This window comes from Neltuma alba, unplaced genomic scaffold (genome assembly GCF_004799145.2).
Source record: "Neltuma alba isolate B1F8T4 unplaced genomic scaffold, ASM479914v2 tig00011322_pilon, whole genome shotgun sequence".
In the NCBI taxonomy this organism is placed as follows: Eukaryota; Viridiplantae; Streptophyta; class Magnoliopsida; order Fabales; family Fabaceae; genus Neltuma; species Neltuma alba.
In genome coordinates, this window is record NW_021636029.1 from 335,628 (window position 1) to 359,054 (window position 23,427).

Consider the following 23,427-nt stretch of genomic DNA (forward strand, 5'->3'; position numbering starts at 1 on the left):
ACCAAAGCCTGTGGTTTAAAACTTTTGAAGAATTAAAATCAAAATAAACAAACTTAAGGGCCAAATTGTATTGACCCTAATTAATAATATAATGGTATCATTGTACACGTGGTGGTCTAAGAGTAAATAAACTTTTGCACTGACAGCTGTATCTTAATTAATTTGACTTGTCATATGATTATTGATTACAATAATGATGAGTTTATTTCAAATTTGAAATAATGTACGTAGTAAAATATCCCCCGAGGACTTTCATGATAACATTAAGCAAATTGTTAAATAAATTTAGTTAGAACCACTCATTATTGACCTGGCGTAGGAACAAAATTGAAGGGTTTCGCTGGCCAGAAAACAAAAAAAATGATTAAAGGGTTTCATGGGATCGATCAATCTTGACTAACGCTTCCTTGTGTCTGTGTGTGTATCTAAGACAAGTTATATATGTGTGTGGGACAAGGATTTAATGTGCGAGAATTGATTTTCAATTGATCAATTTCTTCTTTGTTACTCTGTTTTTTTTTTTTTGCCATTCTTAATTTAAACTCTGTAGTGCTAAATTTAATTTATGGGTAATCAAATTAATTTGACAGAAAATATGTGCCATGCCAAAAATATCGTTCCTTTCTCCGATATAATATTATTTCTTTTAATTTTTAATATAAGAGCTAGTTTAACATTCAATTTAGTCTTAAATAAAAGACTTCAATCCACTTTGTCTTTTAAATTTATTCTTTTTTAAGATAGTTTTTATAGTAATTGCAAATATTAAAAATTTATCAAATAGTAATTATAATTGATACACATGATTAACAAGGATATTTTAAGAAAGACAACATTTAGTTATTATAAATAATTAATCTAAGTAATTTTCTTAATCTACTCAAATAAGCCAACTAACGTGAGGTAGTAATAACCCCAACAATTCACAGTCATGTGATAATTCATTCAAAGCCTTTATAGGGGGTATTTGGCAACCTCCAAATCATGGTTTCAGAAACATTTTTTCGCAAAACGAAACAAATTCTTCCATGTATTTATTTCGTAAACCGTAAAAACACTTCTGAAACTATAGTTTGGTTTCTATCCAAACACTCCCATAGACTATGTCTTGCGTCTAAATGGAGAGTAACGATACACAAACACACACACATATATGACCTGATGATTAATATAATAAAGTCACGATGACATCATGCATATTGAGGCCAAAGCCATGTAACACAATAATTGGTTCATTAGAATCTTAGTCGACAAAGGAACAGTCTCTGCATGTGCGCTTATGGAGAATTAATTTAATTAAAGGGCGTAATTAAATGTATTACGTACCCTTATCTCACGTATCGACGTGCGCGTGCGCGCACACACATGTATAAAATCAACGAATGCTTAGAGGATATGCATTTATGGAGCTGTTTAAGTGAGATAATGAGCTGGATTAGATATTAACAACTCATCAGAGAGTTCTAATGATGTTGATCCACTTGCAATTATGCGAGGATGGATGACACTTCTTTTTTCCGTTGACTTTTTGGGTGATAGGATGTTCATAATTTTTTTGGGAAAATTTTCCCTTTTGTTGTAAAAATTTTGGATGCCAAATACTGTTAGTTAACTAATTTAATGTTCCTTTCTTTTTTAATATAAAAGCCACTTAACTAATTTGAATAGATTAATAAAGCTAAATAATGAATTACTAATTCTAACAAATATTTCTTTGACCAAAATTCTAAGAAATAATATGACATCATCTCCAACAGGTAATAACTTTGTCCTACATTTAAAATTCGAGGAAGCTGTATAAGACAGCAACGTTGACGTCATTTATTATAATATCTGAAGATATGATATGCTTTTTGGCATGAATCTAACAAATTTTCCAATAAACAGCCAAAGATATCTTATCTTTTCCTTCTCTTTTCACCGCACACTCTCCAACCAATTTCTATTTCCCTAGATTAGCTAAGGCAATTGAGTGTAGATGGCAGTTATAGTGGGTATTGATGGTTTTAGAGTAATCTTAAATCAATTTCTTAAGTTTTAGGATGAGGAATTTCAAGTAATATTAATATTCAATTTAATCCAGTTAGTTAATTAATTATTTTCATAAGTAGATAGTATTCATCGAATTGAGTTGGAAATTCTCAGTATTACCAATCCAACCCTCCTCAGCTTCTATAACAGACCAGTGGATGACTAATTCACAAGAAAATATACTACCAACTAATTATTTTTCATTCGTTTATGCTTTTACAATACACAAATATCAAGAAACTAAACGACAATGCTCCGATCACACTTAAAAATTTTCCATTTGTAATACTAGCAGTCCCTGGCACGCGCACACACGTGCGCCCCAAACACAGTGTATATATATAAAATAAAATGGAAACATTATCCTGCACTAAGTTAATGACGCCAGTTGATAAGGTTCTCATTAATTTGACTTGGTATCTTATTATGAGTCCTTACAGCGTTATTTTCCTTGCTTATTATCTATAATCATTAGAGGTAAAGATCATGAGATGAAAGTCTAGGCTTAATGACAGCTTCAAGTGGTTGTTTTCTGACACTAGTAAGCCTAGGAATTTCCTCCATGTTTAGGTCCTCCTTCTTCATATGATCCGGCAGGCTCCATGAGAAGCCATGCACCAAATTGGCCAAGCTTACATGAACAACCTTAAGTGCAAGAGGATAACCAAGGCAGATCCTTCTTCCGGCCCCAAATGGTAATAACTCAAAGTGGTGTCCTGTTACATCAATATCTTTACCTATGAACCTCTCCGGGTAAAACTCATTAGGGTTGTCCCATGTTGCAGGATCTCTACCAATAGCCCACACATTAACGATAATTTGGGTCCCCTTTGGGATGTCATACCCTAAAACTTTGGAGTCGCCATCTATGGATGACGTCTTCGGAGGCAACACAGGTGCTGGAGGGTGAAATCTCATTGTTTCTTTGAAAATAGCTTCAATGTAAGGCAAGTTCACTATGTCTTTCTCTTCTACCCATCTGTCTCGGCCGATCACTCTCTCCAACTCTTCTGTGGCCTTCCTTAAGATTTCTGGGTTTTTCAATAGCTCAGACATTGCCCATTCCACAATTATGTTGGAGGTATCCATGGCAGCTATCACAAGGTCCTGACAAGCATACAAAGCATATGTCATTAACTTATTTTACGTAGGTATACATTTGTTCTTCTGAATAGTTCAGTACATATGGCTTAATTATTATATGTCTGTATATCCTGTTGAATTTATATATATCTACCGTATGCTTTATTAGCAATGATAAAAGTTTTATTGAATTTATTTGCTCTAACCAAACACGTCAGAGATAATCCCATGATAAAGTTAGAAAACCTTATGCTTCCAACAATTAAATAAAAACGAAAAGAAAGTAAAAAAATCCAAATTGTCTTAATTTTGTCTCAAAAGGTAGTCATGATCCTGGGATAAACAAAGCATATTCAGATATAACGAACAAAAGAAATTATTAAGCTTTGGTTTAAACGATACATAACTTGAAGAGAGAAATTAGAAAAAGAGAGAAAAATATAGTAGAAAGACTCGAAATTGAATATACACAGGTGTATGTACCTGAGTTAATGCTTTGACTACGTGCCTTTGAAGTTTAACCTCAAGAGTGGGGTCTTCAGCAAGCTGCAAAAGCACATCCACCATGTCTTTGGCCGCATAATCTTCAACCCCTTTTCTCCTCTCGTCATGCTCATTCAACACATGCTCCAGAAACCTATCAAACTTCACACTAAAATCCTTCATTCTCTTTGTGTAACCCTGCAAGTCCAAGAAATTGAGCCAAGGGATCAGATCCCCAATATTCCCAAACGAATTCAGCAAGAAAAACTCATCCACCAGTCTTCTGAACTCTTCCCAGCTGATAAATCCACTCTGATCCTTCTCCACGTACTTCTTGCCCAGAACCGTGCGACTTATAATATTTAGGTTTAAAGCATAAAGGTAATCTCTCAGCAGTACGGGCTTGCCCGAAGAAATGAAAAGCTCGTTCAACATACATTTCATCTCTTCCTTTCTGATATACTCGCTGGATTCTATGCTTCTCTGAGAAAATAGTTGTTTGAAGGATATCTTGCGGGCCTGGCGCCTGTGCGGGCCGTAGGGGGCCCAGAGAATATCGGAGTAATTGTAGACTGTGTACTTTCCGGCGGTGGTTTTTGGTCTGGATGAGAAGGTGTTTCCGTGGGTTTGGAGAAAGGCTTTAGCGACATCGGCTGAGGATACGACGACGACGTCTTTGAAGCCTAATTTGAGATGCAGAATGGGTCCATATTTTTGGGAGAGTGCACATAAGGAGGAGTGAGGAACAGGGCCTATGAGGTTGAGGTTCCCGATGATAGGCCATGGTTTTGGTCCCGGAGGCAGGTTATATCGGCGGCGGCGGAGACGGCTGAAGAGGAGGAGGAAGAAGATGAAAGGGATAATGATTGCTGGCCATGATGCGAACTCCATTTCCATCTGTCGGAGGGGGCTGTGATGGTTAGCCTGTCTCAGAAGGAAAGATATTATATAGACAGAAAGTACTAAAAAAATTAGACCCGTACAGTTTTGAAATTGCTGACGAAAACCACGTTTAAAACTTAGCATCTTCCGGCCAGTTTATTAATTTTTACAATTTGAAGAATGACTCAGATGGGATCCGTTTAAAACTTGCAACATCTTCCCAGTTTTATCAAATAATCGAATAAAATAAAATATAAACCTCTAAATGTTGTGGAAATTAATCCTAATGGTCCCCCAAAAATGCTTACATCACATCCGCGGAATACTTCTCTTGGTTGTGATTGGTGGTCCTATGCCTTTTTATTCCATTTAATCAAATAATCAATTGCTCTTTGAAGGTCATGATATAATTCTTCAATATCTTAACCTGATTACATGATACGGTGCCAATTAAAAGGTGTTTGGGTAATCTCAAAATTACTTATTAAAAGTATTTTTTCCTAGATCAAGGCAAATTTCTCTAAATAGTTACTTCATATACTGTAGAAACTCTTTTAAAACCACGGTTGTACTTATACCCAAACACCCCTAAATCTTTATATGTGATTCCTTACGTGCATACTATTCAGTTTTACCCTTTGTCAACAATATGTCCAACGTCAATTGAGTTCTCTCCAAAGATATCAACAACACAGCAAACATCTGTAGAAAAACTTTCAGAGTTAAAGATGCCAATTGTAGATTGGTTGTTGAATCTCTGATAAGGGTCTATGTTGGAAAATATTGATATTTCAGAATTAATCATGAACCTTAGTTGATTAAAACTCTTTCACAATCAGAAATTGCTGAGGCTGTTGTTCAGCTTGCATCTGTTAGTGTGGAGGGTTTCCATGCTAGATTTTTTTTTTCCAAAATAAAAAAATTGGAGTTTGATCAAAGAAGATGTATGTGCTATAGTCCTATAATCCGGGCTTTCCTAGAGAGCACAATGAAAACAACTATATCACTCCCATTCCCAAATGCTCAACTGGTTGATGAAGATATGTTCCTTTCTTTTATCTTCCACTTTCAGTCAGTCTATTGCTTTCAGACTCTAACGTTCTCTAACGTTCTCTTCAAATTTGATGTTATGCCCAAAAGACAAAAGAATTCATTCATTAGTAGCTTTGGTTTTACAACACGAGTGATCCAAAAGAGACGTTTGGATCAATTGGGGAAAAAAAAAGTTTTTTGTGATTTATCAAAACAAAACTCCTTATATATATATATATATATATATATATGTTTGCTTCGTATAACACGAAGTTAATCTTCCATGGTTAATCCAGACACTCAAATATCACAAAGACTGCCCAGCTCAACCAATATTTCAATTTAATTATAAGTAGTCATTGCCATCCCCACCGCCCAAACATAAAAAAACCTTTGACGACCCAGTTTTAACATGCTTCTTGAAAGTGCTGTTAATAACTATTAGAAAAACTCGTTCTATAAAACAATTCTACGAAACTCTTTCAAGAATATACAAACACAAAACGTAATCCAATTAACCATTTGGTGATTGGACTCACTCACCGGACCAGAGGGAACCGATGACTTGATATTCTTAGAAGTCCGATAATTTTGTCAGATATTTCCGAGGATAACATAATGATGTAAAGAGAGCAAGAGTACATACTAGAAAGATTTGGCAGTTGGTCAGTTAGGACATTTTCAACTGTAAAGGCTTACAGTTAGTTATATAGGACAGATGAGCCTATGTAAACATGGGCTCTGTCATTTTTCCATATTCAGATTGTTCATTCTATATTGTCAATGTTGTTCGGATGGGCTGCGAGCAAGAGAAGTTCACATGGTATCAAAAGCCGGTCCGCTAAGTGCCCGTTTGGATTAGCGGTGAACAACTGTGACTTTAGATAATCGTGAGTTTTATAAGTGACACTGGTTAATAGTGATTTCTGTTTGGATATTTTTTTTATAAGTGATTTTAAGAATTGTAATTATGTTTGGTTTTCATTTATTAAAATCACTTTTGGGTGTATAATTACTAAAAAGGATATGAAATTAATAAAGTTGTTTACATTTTCATAATTATTATATTTAATGATAAATTTTATTAAATATAATTTAATAAATGACACGAATATTTAAATATTATTTTTATTTTAAAATTATTATAATTTAAAATCACTTACAAAATTTATGTGTAGTACAAATATTAAATAAAAGACCCCATATAAGAAAAAGGAATCAAGAAACAATCACAAGTATTCAAGGCGGTCATTCACAAGAGGCATCGTGAGGATTCAAAATTGTAAATTTGTGAGAATAAGATGAGTGAATTCTGACTTGCATAAAGAAAGTGAACAAATAAAGAAGAAAACATACCTTTTGATTGCTTGATTGATCCAAGAAGGCGAGATGACGGCCTTTTAAGAGAAAATTTGAAGTGGTTTAGCCGTTTAGGTTGAAAAATTGTAGGTAAAATATATGGAGATAATATTTAAAAAGAGATTTTTGGAAGAGTAAATGCAGAGATATCATTTTAGAAAAAATAACAATAATAAATATAAAAATAAGCTGAAAAATTATTTGTCATCATTATTTTCTTAATTTAACAATGCTCCTCGAGTTAGAATATTACTTGAATATTTGATTGCGTTGTTTCAATCATATGTCATCCGTTATCTGATTTTTTTAAAAAATGTCTTTTAGATAAAATTAAAAGAAAAACAGTTTCATATTGTGTTTTTTTTTAAAATTAAAATAATTACCATTAGATGAGGGGTAGATTGGAGAAAATTTAGTTATCGAAGATTCATCGGGATTTTTCAAACGCGTAAGCTACCTCTTTTTGCTTATTCTAAAAGTGCAGTGGAAGGTTAAAATCACGACTCATTAGGATTCTATAAAAATAATCCAAACACCCTAAACATGCTTCATAAGCACTTATTTGAATTTAAACGGGCTTATTTGAGATCCTACCGCTTAACCAAACAGGCTCTAAGTCTGAACCTTGTTTTTTGTGGGTGAGTTTCGCTTCCGCTTATCCGCACAATTTTGTTCATGTTGAAGATTTATTTTTAAAATGACAGCAAATCATTTAATTTATGATTATGATTTCCCCCATTTGTTAGGAGTTAGATAAAATTCTCATCACAAACTTACTTCATATTTCATAAATCACAATTAAAAAATTGCTTTTAAAAGTTCAAGTCGTCATTCCAAACAAGTTAGACTTTTAGCAAAGATCAAATAAATTACATTTAAATATTTATACTTTAAGAGCTTAAATCTTATAGCTTTATCCATATACTTCATCATGCATTTATCATCTAAGAATTAAATGGGCAAGTGTATCCTTTCTATTTGCATTTTTTTTAATAAATTAAGCCTTGGTTTTTTGGGTCATTTTACAAATTCATGTTCTTTAATATCCCCCGGGGTACTTTTGGGTAGTTTTCCCCACATTTTTTTTTGGGGTCAAACAATCCGCTGCTATGCTAGGTATGACAAGGGGGTCACTATCATTTTGTTTTTCAGCCAAACATGTCGTTAGCTTTGAAGAAGAAAAATATATGTGCTGAATGTGGAAAGGGACCGCGAGAGAGAGAGAGAGAGGGAGAGGGGGAGAGAGAGATTTATTCATATATATATATATATAGCAAAAATAGTACTCCTCCTGTCCTTAATATAGGACCCAATTTTTGAGTTGGTTTTGGTTCTAAATATAAGACCCATTTCTCATATTTATCAATTTTCTCTAGATTACCCCTATAGATATTCTCTCAACCATAATTAAGTAGAAGAGGGAGAGGGGGTATTAAGAAAGATGATTATGGTATTTTAGGAAAAATGTGTCACTTTTTTTATAATTAACTAACTTCTTTAATCTAATCAAATTAGTTAAATGGGCCTTATATTAAGGACCGGAGGAGTATAAGCGGACAACAGCAACGGTGGAGCATCAATCAATCAGAGTCAAGCTTGTCTCCATATAGCTCCAAGCTACGTCCTTTTTTCACAGGTGGAATCTCAGCCATCTACTTTATCATTTTTGGGGTGTTTGGAACACTCTATAATCACTTTTTAAAAGCATTTTTTTGTAAATTGAGACAAACTCTTCTATATATTTACTACGTATACCGTAAAAGCATTTTTGAAATCATAGTTTTATTCTTACCCAAACACTCTCTTAATCTGGACCATTAGTTGATGGCCTAATCTGCAGAGAAGACACACCGACGTCGAGCTGGCAACTTCTTCCTTTGCCTCTCTCCCTCCCTCTCTGCGAAGGCTTCTGTCCATTTCCTCCTTGCCAACCCCACACCCCAAACACACTGTTTATTATTACACACACACACACTCTTTGAAACCTTAGATATTGCCACCTACTTCCTGACCTATTTATAAGAAATAAGTTATAGTTAAATTTTAACAACCACTTGTTCCTTATCAATACGGTAGAGGGTAGTTTTTCCACAAGCGGACACACAAAATCACGGGGAATAGAGATGAGATGAAAGCCTAGGCCTAATAACAGCTTCAAGTGGTTGTTTTCTCATGTTACTAAGCCTGCAATTCTCTTCCATGTTCAGGTCCTCCTTCTTCATATGCTCCGGCAAGCTCCATGAAAAGCCATGCACCAAATTGGCCAAGCTTACATGGACGACTTTAAGAGCAAGAGGATAACCAGGGCAGATCCTTCTTCCAGCCCCAAATGGCAATAACTCAAAGTGGTGTCCTGTCACATCAATATTCTTACCTATGAACCTCTCCGGGTAGAACTCATTAGGGTTGTCCCAAATTGCAGGGTCTCTTCCAATAGCCCACACATTGACGATCACTTGGGTCCCTTTTGGGATGTCATACCCTACAACTTTGGAGTCGCCGTCTATGGCTGACGTCGTCGGAGGCAACAACGATGCTACCGGGTGCAATCTCATTATTTCTTTGGTAATGGCTTCAATGTAAGGCAAGTTCACTATGTCCTTCTCTTCAACCCATCTGTCTCTTCCGATCACTCTGTCTAACTCTTCTGTGGCCTTCCTCATGATTTCTGGGTTTTTCAATAACGCCGACACTGCCCATTCTATAGTTGCTGCTGAGGTATCTATCGCACCTATCAAAAGGTCCTGAGAGATATATAGGCACATATACAAATCATGTTATATATTAACATTTTGTTAGCACGTAAATATTTGTTTTTCCCAATAATGCTCTGCATGTATTACTATCCAATTAAGTCGAAGCCTTTGTCTTTGGCATAAATTTTAGACTACATGCAAACTGACAACTGCAGTCCAGACAGAGACTGGAAAGATAATATCTCTTTCACATCATCACGTGGGACGACAAGAGCAAGATCAATACATGTAATTGATTAAGGAGAAAATAAAATAAAAAAAACCAGTTAACTTTTAAAAAAAAAAGGAAAAATTAATTTGGAGGTGTTTCTAGCTTTCATCAGTTTTGAATCCAGTCCTTATGGGTTTTTTTTCTCTCTCTATTGAGTTCTCAATATCTTCTCCTTCCCTGCTATCTTCCTGATCTCAACTAGTTTTTATATTTAACGAGGAAGGTAGTAATTTTCACAGGTCAGTGATTGGAATTGTGACGATTGCTGTTAAAATTACGTGCCCCGAAAGCATCGCATTCCTGGCTGTACCATCAACCTCCAAGTTTCAAACTTAGAGATTCAGTATGTCAAAAAATTTTAAAATTATTTGCAGCCAAGTGTACGAAGCGTTTTGTGAAGGGTTGAAGTTGAACTCATATTGTTTACTTAAAAAAAGAAAAAGAAAAAAGAAGACAAACCTTTTCATAACAACATGATTTTTTTTGTGGCTTTTTTAATATTGTTTGAAGTGAAAAACGACGTGAGGAATTCATCTACAGGGTAATGTATTTTTCCTGATAAGCCAAAAGTTACTGCTTCTCAAAAGTTTTTTTTATAAATTAAGATAAATTTTTTTATATATTTACTTCGTATACTATAAAAATACTTTTAAAATTATAGTTTTGATTCTATCCAAACACATTATAGTGGAAAGCATTTTTCTCTCTCTATAGATTGAAACTCCAGTCTGTCACCAAAAAAAGCATGAAGCTCCAGTCACTCTTCTTCCATTCCCAAGCTTCCATTTGTGGCAATCGAAGGCGACATGATAAAGCCCCATTTTTTTAACATAAAAAATATATATTATACGAAGAGATGGAGTGGGGAGCTTGGTTTCAAATTAAGCTTGGGATATGATGGAAGAGATAGACCGACATGATTTTTCAAATCAAGAAGATGTTCCAGAGCTGTGCTTCTAACGGAAATTTTAACTGGGTTTGTTTTTATTAAACAGCACGAACTAACAAATCTAACCACAAAAAATTTAAAAACTTAATAAAAAGGAAAAAAAGCCCGGAGACTTAATTCAAAACTGATAAAAACTACAAGGACCTCCAAATTATTTTTTTAAAAAAAACAAATAAGAGATTTTGATAAATTTTAACTTGTAAAAATTATTACAAGAGTAGTGAGTATGATTTTTTTTAATTATTGTTTAATTTAACAGGTATTTTTCCTTTATTTTCTCTTGATTAAATAAAAGTTTGAATTTTTCGTTTCTGAAAATGCATAGCCACACGTCAGAGCTAATCCCAATCTAAACAAAAGGTACGGATTTTGTTATGCAAGGATCAGATAACCTGAACTTTATTTTATACACAGACACACACACATATATAAATATTTATAAATATTTAGTTTGATGACAAGGTTGTGATATCAACCTAAAAATTTCTAACAATTAAATAAATAAAATATATGAACGTGTTAAGATAATAATGAAAAAAAAGTTTCTTTTCTCTGCTTAAAAGAGCAAAAATCTAAATTATCTTAATTAGTTTCATCTAAAAAATAAAAATAAATTTAGATAAACAAAATGTTCAGAAATATAAGAAACAAAACCCAATTATTAAAGTTTGACACAAACGACGATAAAAAATTTGAAGAGGTAAACAAAGGAGAAAAATTACCTGAGTTATTCCTTTGACACTGTTCCTTTCAAGCTTGACCTCAAGAGTGGGATCTTCAGCGAGCTTTAAAAGCAAATCCACCATGTCCTTGGCCACATAATTCTCAACACCTTTCCTTCTTTCTTCGTGCTCATTTAACACATGTTCCAGAAACCTATCAAACTTCACACTGAAATCCTTCGTTCTCTTTATATAACCCTGCAAGTCCAAGAAACTGAGCCAAGGTATCAGATCCCCAATATTCGCAACCCCAGTATTGATCAAGACAAACTCATCCACCAGTTTTCTGAACTCTTCCCAGCTCACAAAGCCACTTTGCCCCTTCTCCACGTACTTCTTCCCCGACACCATGCGACTTATAATATTCAGGTTTAAACTATAAAGGTAATCCTTCAGTAATACGGTCGTGCCCGAAGAAATGAACAGTTCCTTCAGCATAGTTTTCATCTCTTCCTTTCTGATGTACTCGCTGGATTCTATGCTCTTCTGAGATAATAATTGTGTGAAGCATATCTTGCGGGCTTGGCGCCAATGTGGGCCGTAAGGGGCCCAGAGAATATCGGAGTAATTGTAGGCTGCGTACTTTCCGGCGGTGGCTTTTGGTCTGGATGAGAAAGTGTGGCCGTGGGTTTTGAGGAAGGCTTCGGCAACGCCGGCGGAGGATACGACGACAAAGTGTTTTAAGCCTAGCCTGAGATGCATAACGGGTCCATATTTTTGGGAGAGTGCACTTAAGGAGGAGTGAGGAACAGAGCCTATGAGGTTGAGGTTCCCGATTATAGGCCATGGTTTTGGTCCGGGCGGCAGGTTAAATCGGCGGTGGCGAAACTGCCGGAAGAGGAGGAGGAGGAAGGGGATAAAGATAGCTAGCCATGTTGCCAAGTTTTTTGCCATCAGTCGGTGGGGTTTGTGATGTAATGGGAAGTGTGCAAGTTTGAGAATCGGAGAAAGGCATTATATATAGCTCGCCATGCGTGTCTTTGCTCCTCATATTATTCGGAAAAATTTCAACCCAGAGATTTACGAAGAAAACAATTCAACGTTATTAGAAAAAAAATATTTAAAATAAACTGAGCATAAAAATTAGGGTAAAGGTTCAACTAGCATCCTAATTTATTTTCTTAAATTTATTTTCAGGGTGCTGGATGCACCTAAAAAAATAGATTGAAATGCTGGCTGTACTTTTACCCTAAAAATTAATGTACACTACCTCCTGTGTTAAATATAAAACCTCAATCTATTTTTTTATATTTTTCAAAATATTTCTATTAATTATAAAAAGTTTCTACCAAAAGACAATTGTAATCATTCAATGCATATAATTGAAAGAAGATAATTTAAAGAGATCAATGTACAAATAACCAACTTAACTAATTTTTTAATATCGCTAAATTAGTTAGGAAAAATGGTAAATAAAGACTCCCAATATGTAAAATTATGATTTGGGATCCTCAATTTGAAAAATAGCAAATAAAAATCCGGTCTTATATTGTAAATATGAAATCTTAGTGAAATGTTTGAAATCACGACTCAAATATGCCAAATGACAAATTGACTATGAGAAATGACAAGTTCACTTTAATGAATGACAATTTTAATAGATCAAATTACAACTTGGCTGAGGGTATGCCAAATGACAAGTTGACTATGGGAAATGACAAGTTCACTTTAGCAAATGATAACTTTAGTAGACCAAATCACAACTTGGCTGAGGGGCATTTAAGACACTTCACTAAGATCTTATATTTGTAATATGGAATCAGGTCTTTATTTGCTATTTTTCAAATTGAGAGTCTCAAATCATAATTTTATATATTGGTAGGTTTTTATTTGCTATTTTTTCAATTAGTTATCTCATTTCTATGCTAAATTTGACGTATTTCAGTCGGTTAGTAAGTAGAAAATTTTAACGAGATGACCCGGGGGGGGGGGAGCCACAGGTTAAAGAAGATGATGATGGACAGATGGCACCCCATCAAAACATCATCTCTCATCAAACCACGGAACGAGCCACACGTGGCGATGGAAAGAGGAGGACGTAGCTAATTTTCCTGCTGGTGTTGCTCATCTTCCATTTCTGTATCTTTGGCCAAAAAAAATCTTCCATTTCTCTATCTTCAGCAATAATAATCATCATAATTCATTTCATGAATATCACCATTAACACGTGCCCTTCAATTTAATTTCTCTCTCTCTCTCTCTGATCAAAATTCGCCCTCATATCTGTTTCTTTTTCAAATGATGTCGACTCATTCTACACATTCCCAGTACAGCAACTTGCATTCACTATTCTGGACTTTATCTTATTGGTTCGAACTTGTAATTAAGTTAAAATATACACTAATTTAACCATATTCTCACCGAACCCCCACCAAAGCCTAATTAATTCTAATTCATTGTTGGCACCAGAAACAGAGCATCAATAATCATTCAAACAAATCCAAATTCCTCATATGTATGTTGCTCTATATCATCAATCCATTACGTACGGCAACCAAAAACCTCAAATGTAAAACATGCAATGTATTAAAGCTATTCTCATCAGAAATAAAAATTAAAGCATAAAATTCAGAGGCAAATAGAAGAAACAACACATTCAAATAATGCTAAATAATTAAAAAAAGTGTGATCTAGCAGTTAATATGAGTTTGATTGGTTGAGGGGAATGGAGGGAAGAAAAAATTTACTACTGGTCTTTAATATAAAAGTTAATTGATTAATTTAAAATAAATAGGCGTTGTTTTATTTAAAATATCATTACTAATTATATGTATTAATTAGAACTACTATTTGATGAAATATTTAACATATATAACTACTCCTAGGACTAACTTAAAAAAATAGACAAATATGATAAACAACGTGACTTAGAATCTTATATTTAGAATCAAATTGAATGTCAAACTAATTATTACTAATTTAACCCAACTGCATGTCTCTTCCGATGCCTTCCTCATGATTTCTGGGTTTTTCAACATCTCTGACATTGCTCATTATATAGTTACTATTGTGCTATCTATTGTAGCCATAAAAAGGTCCTTGAGGAATATATAGCCATACAAAACCTGTTATTAGCTTTCTACGAAATTTATGTTACCTCTAGTCCTAGTTAAAAAGTAAAAAGTAAGAAATCTGCATCATTATAGTTTTATCTAAAAAAGTTTAGCATGATTTTGAGCCAATATACAACAAACAAATTAAATTACAACAATTCGATTAAAGTCTCATAGATGCAAAACTTGAAGGAAAAGAATAGGGCGAACATATAATAAAGCAAAAGGCAACCAGACTTTGCTCTGTAGAAAAATATCTTTCACAGGACCATTAATCAATGCCATTTGGGACAAAACAGTTTTGTTTGTGTGCGTGCTCATAATGTGCCCGTGAATGCATAGCCTGATAGCCACATGCCAAAGCTAATTAATTACCCGCAAAATAAGCAAAAGGTATTGGAAAAAAGACAGAAAAATGCACCTTTAACTTTAGAAGCCCAAAAACATTCGTTGAATTCAAGAAATCCCATTTTGGTACCATGAGACCAAATTGGGATTATTATGTGAAAGGAAAAGACCAAATTGCCCTTCATTTTAAATATTATTTTTAAAATATCATAGCCCCTACTGGCCGGCAGGTCACCGGACCTCCGGCGACCAGCCGACAATTGGTTACCGGAGCTCCGTCGGTTGGAATTTTTTTTTTTTGAAAATTTTTACAACTTCAATATAATGATTAACAACTTTTGTAATGCGATTAACAACTTCAGTATAGCAATTAACAACAGCTTTTCTGGGAAATTCAACAAACTCCGGCGACCGGAAACAATTTTTTTGAAAATTTTTACAACATCAATATAACCGTTAACAACTTTTGTAACGCCATTAACAACTTCAATATAGCAATTAACAACAGGTTTTCTGGGAAATTCAACAAACTCCGGCGACCGGAAATAATTTTTTTGAAAATTTTTACAACTTCAATATAGCGGTTAACAACTTTTGTAACCCTATTAACAACTTCAGTATAGCGATTAACAAAAACCTTTTGTTAATCGCTATACTGAAGTTGTTAATAGGGTTACAAAAGTTGTTAACCGCTATATTGAAGTTGTAAAAATTTTCAAAAAAATTATTTCCGGTCGCCGGAGTTTGTTGAATTTCCCAGAAAACCTGTTGTTAATTGCTATACTGAAGTTGTTAATGGCGTTACAAAAGTTGTTAACGGTTATATTGATGTTGTAAAAATTTTCAAAAAAATTGTTTCCGGTCGCCGGAGTTTGTTGAATTTCCCAGAAAAGCTGTTGTTAATTGCTATACTGAAGTTGTTAATCGCATTACAAAGTTGTTAATCATTATATTGATGTTGTAAAAATTTTCAAAAAAATTATTTCCGGTCGCCGGAGTTTGTTGAATTTCCCAGAAAAGCTGTTGTTAATTGCTATACTGAAGTTGTTAATCGCATTACAAAAGTTGTTAACCGTTATATTGAAGTTGTAAAAATTAAAAAAAAAAAATTCTGACTGACGGAGCTCCGGTGACCAATTGTCTGCTGGTCGCCGGAGCTCCGGTGACCGCCGCCGCCGGAGGTCCGATGACCGGCCAGCCAGTAGGGGCTGTGATATTTTAAAAATAATATTTAAAATGAAGGGCAATTTGGTCTTTTCCTTTCACATAATAATCCCAATTTGGTCTCATGGTACCAAAATGAGATTTCTTGAATTCAGCGGACGTTTTTGGGCTTCTGAAGTTAAAGGTGCATTTTTCTGTCTTTTTCCCAAAGGTATTTGTTTAAATAAGACTGAAATAATTTGAAAAAATCAAAAATAAAGAGAGGGGAAAAAACGGAGTATTTGTTTTAAAATGGGCATTTGAGTGAAACGAAATCATAATTTTAAAAATAGTTTTATAAGAAAAATTATATCTTAATTTAGGTGAACAATTTTTTTAAAAGCCTTTTTGAATTCTAAGCACCACCCCAAATCTGGCACGCAGGCGCTTGCTAATGCGTTGGTCTTAGAGTGGGATCCACCTATAAGCCGCAAGCCCAAAGCAATTTGGACCTGCCCTTTGCTGTTTCCGTGCAAGCAACAAACCTGAATGAGCGAGGAAGTACGTTTTTCATTGCTTAATCGAGATCCTACCCCAACCATGCGCACCTGAAACACAATGTTCATGCATAATATGCAAACCTCGCCATACATAATTAACTAAGGAAAATAATAGGTAGAACTTGTACTTTAATTTAAAATAATAATAATTAAGGTTTTTCATTGTCATCATTAATATGTAGTACGTGTTGTTCTTGATATAAAAACTAGTTTATTAATTTAGACAGATTAAAAAAGTTATTGAATTGCTTAATCATAATATATATTATATGATCTCTCTAAAATACTTTTTGTGAATTATTAGATTATATATCAATTTATTAGTAAGATAAATTAGTTAAAAGAAAAACAATAAATATAAATAGTTTAAAATAATTTAGTAATTTTCATAATATTTTATTGGATAGTATCATGAGTCCATAAATGTTATTTTCCTCACGTATATATACATATAATCACTAGCCAGAGATAAAGATGAGATGAAAGTCTAGGCTTAATCACAGCTTCAAGTTTAATTTCCTCCAAGTTCAGGTCTGCCTCCTTCATGTGATCCTGCGAGGTCCACAAATTTGCCAAGCTCACCAGAACGACTTTAAGGGCAAGATGATAACTACAAGGCCACATTCTTCTTTCGGTTCCAAATGGCAATAACTCAAGAGTGATCTCCATTCACATCAATATCCTTAATTACCTGTGTATGAACCTCTCTGGGTAAAACTCATTAGAGTCATCCCGTGTTGCAGGGTCTTTGCCAATAGCCCACGCGTTGACTATTAGTTGGGATGTCATACTCTAACCTTCTCTTCAACTCATCTTTCTCTTCTGATCACTCTGTCTAACTCTTCTGTGGCCTTCCTCATGAGTTTTGAGTTTTTCAACAGCTCTCACATTGCCTATTCTATAACTGCTGCTGACTTATCTATCGCAACCATCAAAAGATCCTTGAGAACACTACAAAAAAAAAACAGCTGATTAGTGACGGAATTTGCGACAGAAACAAATTTCGTTGCTAATTTCTAACGGAATTTGCGATAGAAACAAATTCCGTCACTAATTTTTTTGACGGATTAGCGACGGAATTTTTGTCTGTCACTAAATTTTGTCAGAAGACGGAATTTAGCAACGGAAATTTTTTCTGTCAGAAATTTCCGTCGCTAAATTGTTTGTCATAGAAGTTTTTGTCACTAATTCTATTCGGTCGCAATTTCGTTGCTAATCCGTCACTAATTTTAAATTTTTTTATTTTAAATTATAATCTTACAAAAATTATATAATAACAATTAAGAATATAATGCTTTTAAAACATTTTTAATTATAAAATAAATTGATATACTTATGGAGTTGGTGTTAATAATGATATCGTCGTCATTCATGTTATCATTATCTATATATTGAAAATAGAAAGACAATTTCTTAGAAAACTTATTTATATTTTGTTAAAATAAATTCCTCTTGATTATTAATAATAATTAAAAAAATATAATAAGAATATTAATAACTTTCTTATACAAACTGATATAAGAAAAAAATAATTTTATCATATGTAAAATATATTGAAATATATAATGTATGATAGAAATTCAAAATGATTTAATAAATTTATATGAATGCAAATTAATATTGAATTGAATTTTGAATTTCAATCATTAAACAATAAAATTTAATCACGATATATAATTAATACCTATGATATAGATTGATTTTGTTCTTTAATACAAAAACAAATAGTATATACAAAGAATTTTAAGAAAATAAATTACATAGGATGTATATATAAGTAGGAGAATATTGTGTATCATAATCTATTCAAATCATTTAATTTTTTATATAGAATAATTTATTAGATTTTATTATAGTAGTTATTTTTTGAATAACAAGATTTTTTGACTAATTGTAAATGATTTTCTTCAAATATATAAAACAAATATAGATAATATAATATAATGTAATATAATACATATATCATTAAATTGTATATCTTATCAATGTTAATTAAAAATAAATTTAAAAAATATTTATAAAAAATTATTTATGATTTAAAATTCAAAATTAGTGTCGTTAGAAATTCAAATCATATTAAAAATATTTTTTAAAAAAATAAATCATTATAAAAAAATATTTAAAAAATATTTTTTCATTAAAATAGTTATGATTAAAATTATCATATAGTATAATTTTAGTTTTTAATAATATATATGTATATATAATTGTTTGTGTAAAATAATATTTTATATATATATATTTAATTTTACATAATAAGTCAACAGGTTCATTTTACTCCATATTTTTCCTTTCCTAAATATAATAGGACCTAGTAAAATGGTTTCATTTGATTCTAAATATAAGATTTTAATCCATTTTGTTCATAAATTTATACATTTTTCCCCATACTATTGATTGCATATGTTAATGAGAGTTTTTAATAACGTGGATAATGATTGAATTAGGTATTTTAAGAAAATTAATACATATTTATTTTGAATACATAAATAAATAAATTAATTTTTTTAATTTTTATATATTAGTTATTAATCCCCTTACTTTTAGGACAAAAGAGATACTTTACTTGATAATTTCCGCCACTTCTTCTAGAAATCTTGACTCGGCCTGTAATCCAATGCATTCTAAGAAATGGATATTTTTTTAAATAAAATTTAAGAAATCTCTGTCCCAGCTTTTCACATTAAACTAAAGCCTTGAATCCCAGTCAACTGCTTCTTATCTTGTTAATTGTTTGCCTCTTAGAAAGTAATACTACTTGTCCTTAATATAAAAATTAGTTGATTAATTTGAGTATATTAAAAAAATTTATTAAGTAAGTTATTTGTAATAAATAAGTGTTATTTTTTTTAGAATATCCTTACTAATCATATGTATTTGCTAGAATGATCATTTAATGAAACATTTAACATATACAACTATTATAAAGACTAGCTACCTTGTGAAAAATAAATAAATATGAGAAATAAAATGTATTAAAGTTTTATATTTACAATGAAATAAAATGTTAAACTAGTTTTTTATATTAAATACATGAGGTAATATATGCATAACTAGCGCTCGCTTGAAATTTTCATTACTTCAATCTAACCTTGCTGGCAAATTAAAGCTAATATATAAAGTTGCTGGATCATCGTTCGTGAGGGCAATATACAATAACTAAAAGCTTTTTGATCATTTGATCGCATCAAGCATAATTAAGCTGAATTATAAGCAATTTATGATGTATTTAATATTTGAATCTTGCATGGAATGTTGGGTTTAGAAGATCACGGCTTAAAAGTTATAGTCTAAGAGCCATCCAACTGCTTAATCGAAACACAATCTCCATTCATAATAAAATTGCAAACCTTACGATCCATTGAGTGATTATATAATAAGGAAAATAATGGGTATCACTAGTCCTTAGATGTTATTTTCCTTACACACGCATATATTATCACTAGCTAGAGATAAAGATGAGATGAAAGTCTAGGTCTTAAAACGGCTTCAAGTGGTTGTTTTCTGAGACTTGTAAGCCTATAGGTTTCCTCCATGTTTAGGTCCGTTTCCTTCATATGATCCGGCAAGTTCCACGAAAATCCATGCACCAAATTTGCCAAGCTCACAAGAATGACCTTAAGAGCAAGAGGATAACCAGGGCAGATCCTTTTTCCAGCTCCAAATGGCAATAACTCAAAGTGGTTCCCTGTCACATCAGTATCCTTACCTATGAACCTTTCTGGGCAAAACTCATTAGGGTTGTCCCAAATTGTAGGATCTCTGCCAATAGCCCACGCGTTGACGATCAGTTGGGTTCCTTCTGGGATGTCATACCCTACAACTTTAGAGTCACCATTTGTGGCAACCCTTGGAGGCAACAAGGACGCTGCAGGGTGCAATCTCATTGATTCTTTGTTAATGGCTTCAATATAAGGCAAATTGACTAAGTCTCTCTCTTCCACCCATCTGTCTCTTCCAATCACTCTGTCTAACTCCTCTGTGGCTTTCCTTAAGATTTCTGGGTTTTTCAACAGCTCAGACATAACCCATTCTATAGTTATTATTGCGGTATCTGTTGAAGCCATTAAAAGGTCCTGAGAAATATATAAAACCATACAAAACATGTTATTAACTTTCTGTGAAAATTTATATTTGTTTTTCACGATAATTCACTTCATATATATTGTTTAACTTCTGTGTGTCCCTGTTGGGTTTAATCATAAATATGCATATCTCTTCATTTTTCTTCTTAGTTAAGATACTCGAAATGGCTTATTCTAAAATCCTTCATGCTTCTGGTTCTTAATATAAAAGCTAGAGAACTAATTTATGAATATTGAGAAATTAGTAAAATATTTGTAATAAATGAGTACTATTTTTCCTAAAATACTGTGTTGGAATGAAAATTCTATAACATGCAATCACTATCAAAACTATTTTGAGACAAATGAATAAATATAAAAAACAAAATGGATTGATATCTTATATTTATAACTAAATTAAATCTCTAACTAGTTTTTATATTTAATAGGGGAGGGGAGGTAGTATTACGTGCTGCAACTTTTTAAAAGGAAGGATGTTAACAAAAGGGTGAAATTGACCATTTTTAATATATGAAGGATAAAGTTAAACCAGAACTGAATTCCCTAGAAAAATATTTTAGTACGTTGAAATCGACTACACCTAAGAATATATTAGAGAAAAATAAAGCAGAAATAAGCAGAATTGTACATACGCATATATACCTGAGTTAATGCTTTGATACTGTGCCTTTGAAGCTTGACCTCAGGTGAGGGATCTTCAGCAAGCTGCAAAAGAACATCCACCATGTCTCTGGCCACATAATCCTCAACCCCTTTTGCTCTCTCTTCGTGTTCATCCAACACATGCTCCAGAAACCTATCAAATTTCACACCAAAATCCTTCATTCTCTTTATATAACCCTGCAAGTCCAAGAAATTGATCAAAGGGAACACTTCCCCGATATTCGCAAACCCATTATTAAGAAAGAAAAACTCATCCACCAGGTGCCTGAACTCTTCCCAGCTAACAATCCCACCTTGACCCTTCTCCACGTACTTCTTCCCCAACACCAGGCGACTTATAATATTCAGGTTTAAACTATACAAGTAATCTTTCACTAATATGGGTTTACCCGAAGAAATGAAAAGTTCGTTCAACATACTTTTCACCTCTTCCTTTCTTATATACTCGCTGGATGCTATTTTTTTCTGAGATAATAGTGTCGTGAGGCATATCTTACGGGCTTGGCGCCAGTGAGGGCCGTAGGGGGCCCAGAGAATATCAGAGTAATCGTAGGCTGTGTACTTTCCGGCGGTGATTTTGGGCCGGGACGAGAAGGTGTTTCCGTGAGTTTTGAGGAAGGCTTTAGCGACGTCGGCGGAGGATACGACGACGACGTCTTTGAAGCCGAACTTGAGATGCACGATGGGTCCGTATTTTTTGCAGAGTTTATAAAAGGAGCGGTGAGGAACAGGGCCTATGAGGTTGAGGTTTCCGATGATAGGCCATGGTTTTGGTCCAGGCGGCAGGTTATATCGGCAGCAGCGGAAATTGCGGAAGAGGAGGAGGAAGAAGAGGAAGGGAATAAAGATGGCTAGCCATGGTGCCAAGTTCATTGCCATCCGTCTTGGGGTTTGTGATGCGAAGTTTTCATGGTTGAGGAAGGCATTTTATAGACAGCAAGGTAGACTCAGTGGCATTGGATCACCAATTATCCGGGCAATATAATATAAGTAAAAGCTTTTTTATTTTGATCATTTCACCTCGTGTTTTTGCATTACAAGATCAACATCAAAAAGCTCCGCATGGCTCAGATACTTTAAATCAAATCAGTTATTAGTGCTTGGTGCACAGTGTAATCAATAGGATGATTTTAAAAAAAATTATAAGTTTGAAAAATAAAGTGGATTGGTATCTTATAAATTTAAAAAGAAGTAAAGCGGAGCATTTGCTCTTTTTGTGGCCCTTGGCAAAGCTTTGATGCTCGGTTTGGATCTCCACTTTCTCTGAAGTTTGAGGGAATTGGAGGATCTAGGTTTGACTGGTGGCTTGAAAATTGGCTATCTGGTGCTGATAGACCAGATGAACAGCAGATTGCTCTTTTCTCAGGTATTTGCTGGTGGATTTGGAAGTATAGATGCATTGCTATTTTTGAAGGTGCTGATGCTAATGCCTATGAGTGTGATTTTAACCTGCAAGGGGTTTAAATCAATGTGCATTGACGCTGGTTTCAGGAGGAAAGATTTGGATGCTGCAGTGGGAATTGTCTGCAGAGATGGGAAGGGGCATTTCATTGATGAGGTCTTTGTCTCCTTTAATTAATTACTGAATATAATGCTTATCTCATTGGACGGCTCTGGATAATGCAGAGAATAAAGGATGTATGGGAAGAAGCCTCAAAATGGAAATTCTGGGTCTTTCACTACTCACGCTCAGATAGTGGGCAAAGAAATCAGACCATGAACGTTAGGTGTAATCATTACTCAGGACAAAATAATTAATGGAGGATCCATCTTTTCGATTCGGAGGCCCTTACTTATACATGCACAGAGTTTGAAATAAATTTGGAGATGGTTCTGTCGGAATGCTATTACTAACTCCGCTTGATAGATAACTAATTAAAAAGATTAGGCAAATCAATTAAGTTGGTTATTTCTAATAAATATATATTGACTTTCCTAAACTACATTTTTAATCACGTGTATTGGAACTATTTTTTAGCAGAACCCTCACAATTAATAAAAATGTCTTGAAGGAAAAAATATAAATTTACCAGATAAAATAAATTAAAATTTTATATTTACCATCGA

At 33.5% G+C, this 23,427-nt stretch overlaps 2 protein-coding genes across 2 annotated transcripts; both read right to left on the reverse strand.

The window, feature by feature from the left end:
- Positions 1–2,296: 2,296 nt before the first annotated feature.
- LOC114711915 (flavonoid 3'-monooxygenase-like) lies at positions 2,297–12,283 on the reverse strand. The gene is made up of 3 exons (XM_028896346.1): positions 11,509–12,283; positions 9,575–9,614; positions 2,297–3,098 (listed from the first exon to the last, which is right to left on the reverse strand). Exons 1-3 carry the CDS (start codon positions 12,208–12,210, stop codon positions 2,503–2,505), a joined length of 1,338 nt encoding a protein of 445 aa, XP_028752179.1. The 5' UTR covers positions 12,211–12,283; the 3' UTR covers positions 2,297–2,502.
- Positions 12,284–19,819: 7,536 nt separating this feature from the next.
- LOC114711860 (flavonoid 3'-monooxygenase) lies at positions 19,820–22,306 on the reverse strand. Its single transcript, XM_028896287.1, has 2 exons — positions 21,340–22,306; positions 19,820–20,688 (listed from the first exon to the last, which is right to left on the reverse strand). The coding sequence occupies exons 1-2, from the start codon at positions 22,237–22,239 to the stop codon at positions 20,059–20,061; spliced, it is 1,530 nt and encodes a 509-aa protein (XP_028752120.1). The 5' UTR covers positions 22,240–22,306; the 3' UTR covers positions 19,820–20,058.
- Between the last annotated feature and the right edge of the window lie 1,121 nt (positions 22,307–23,427).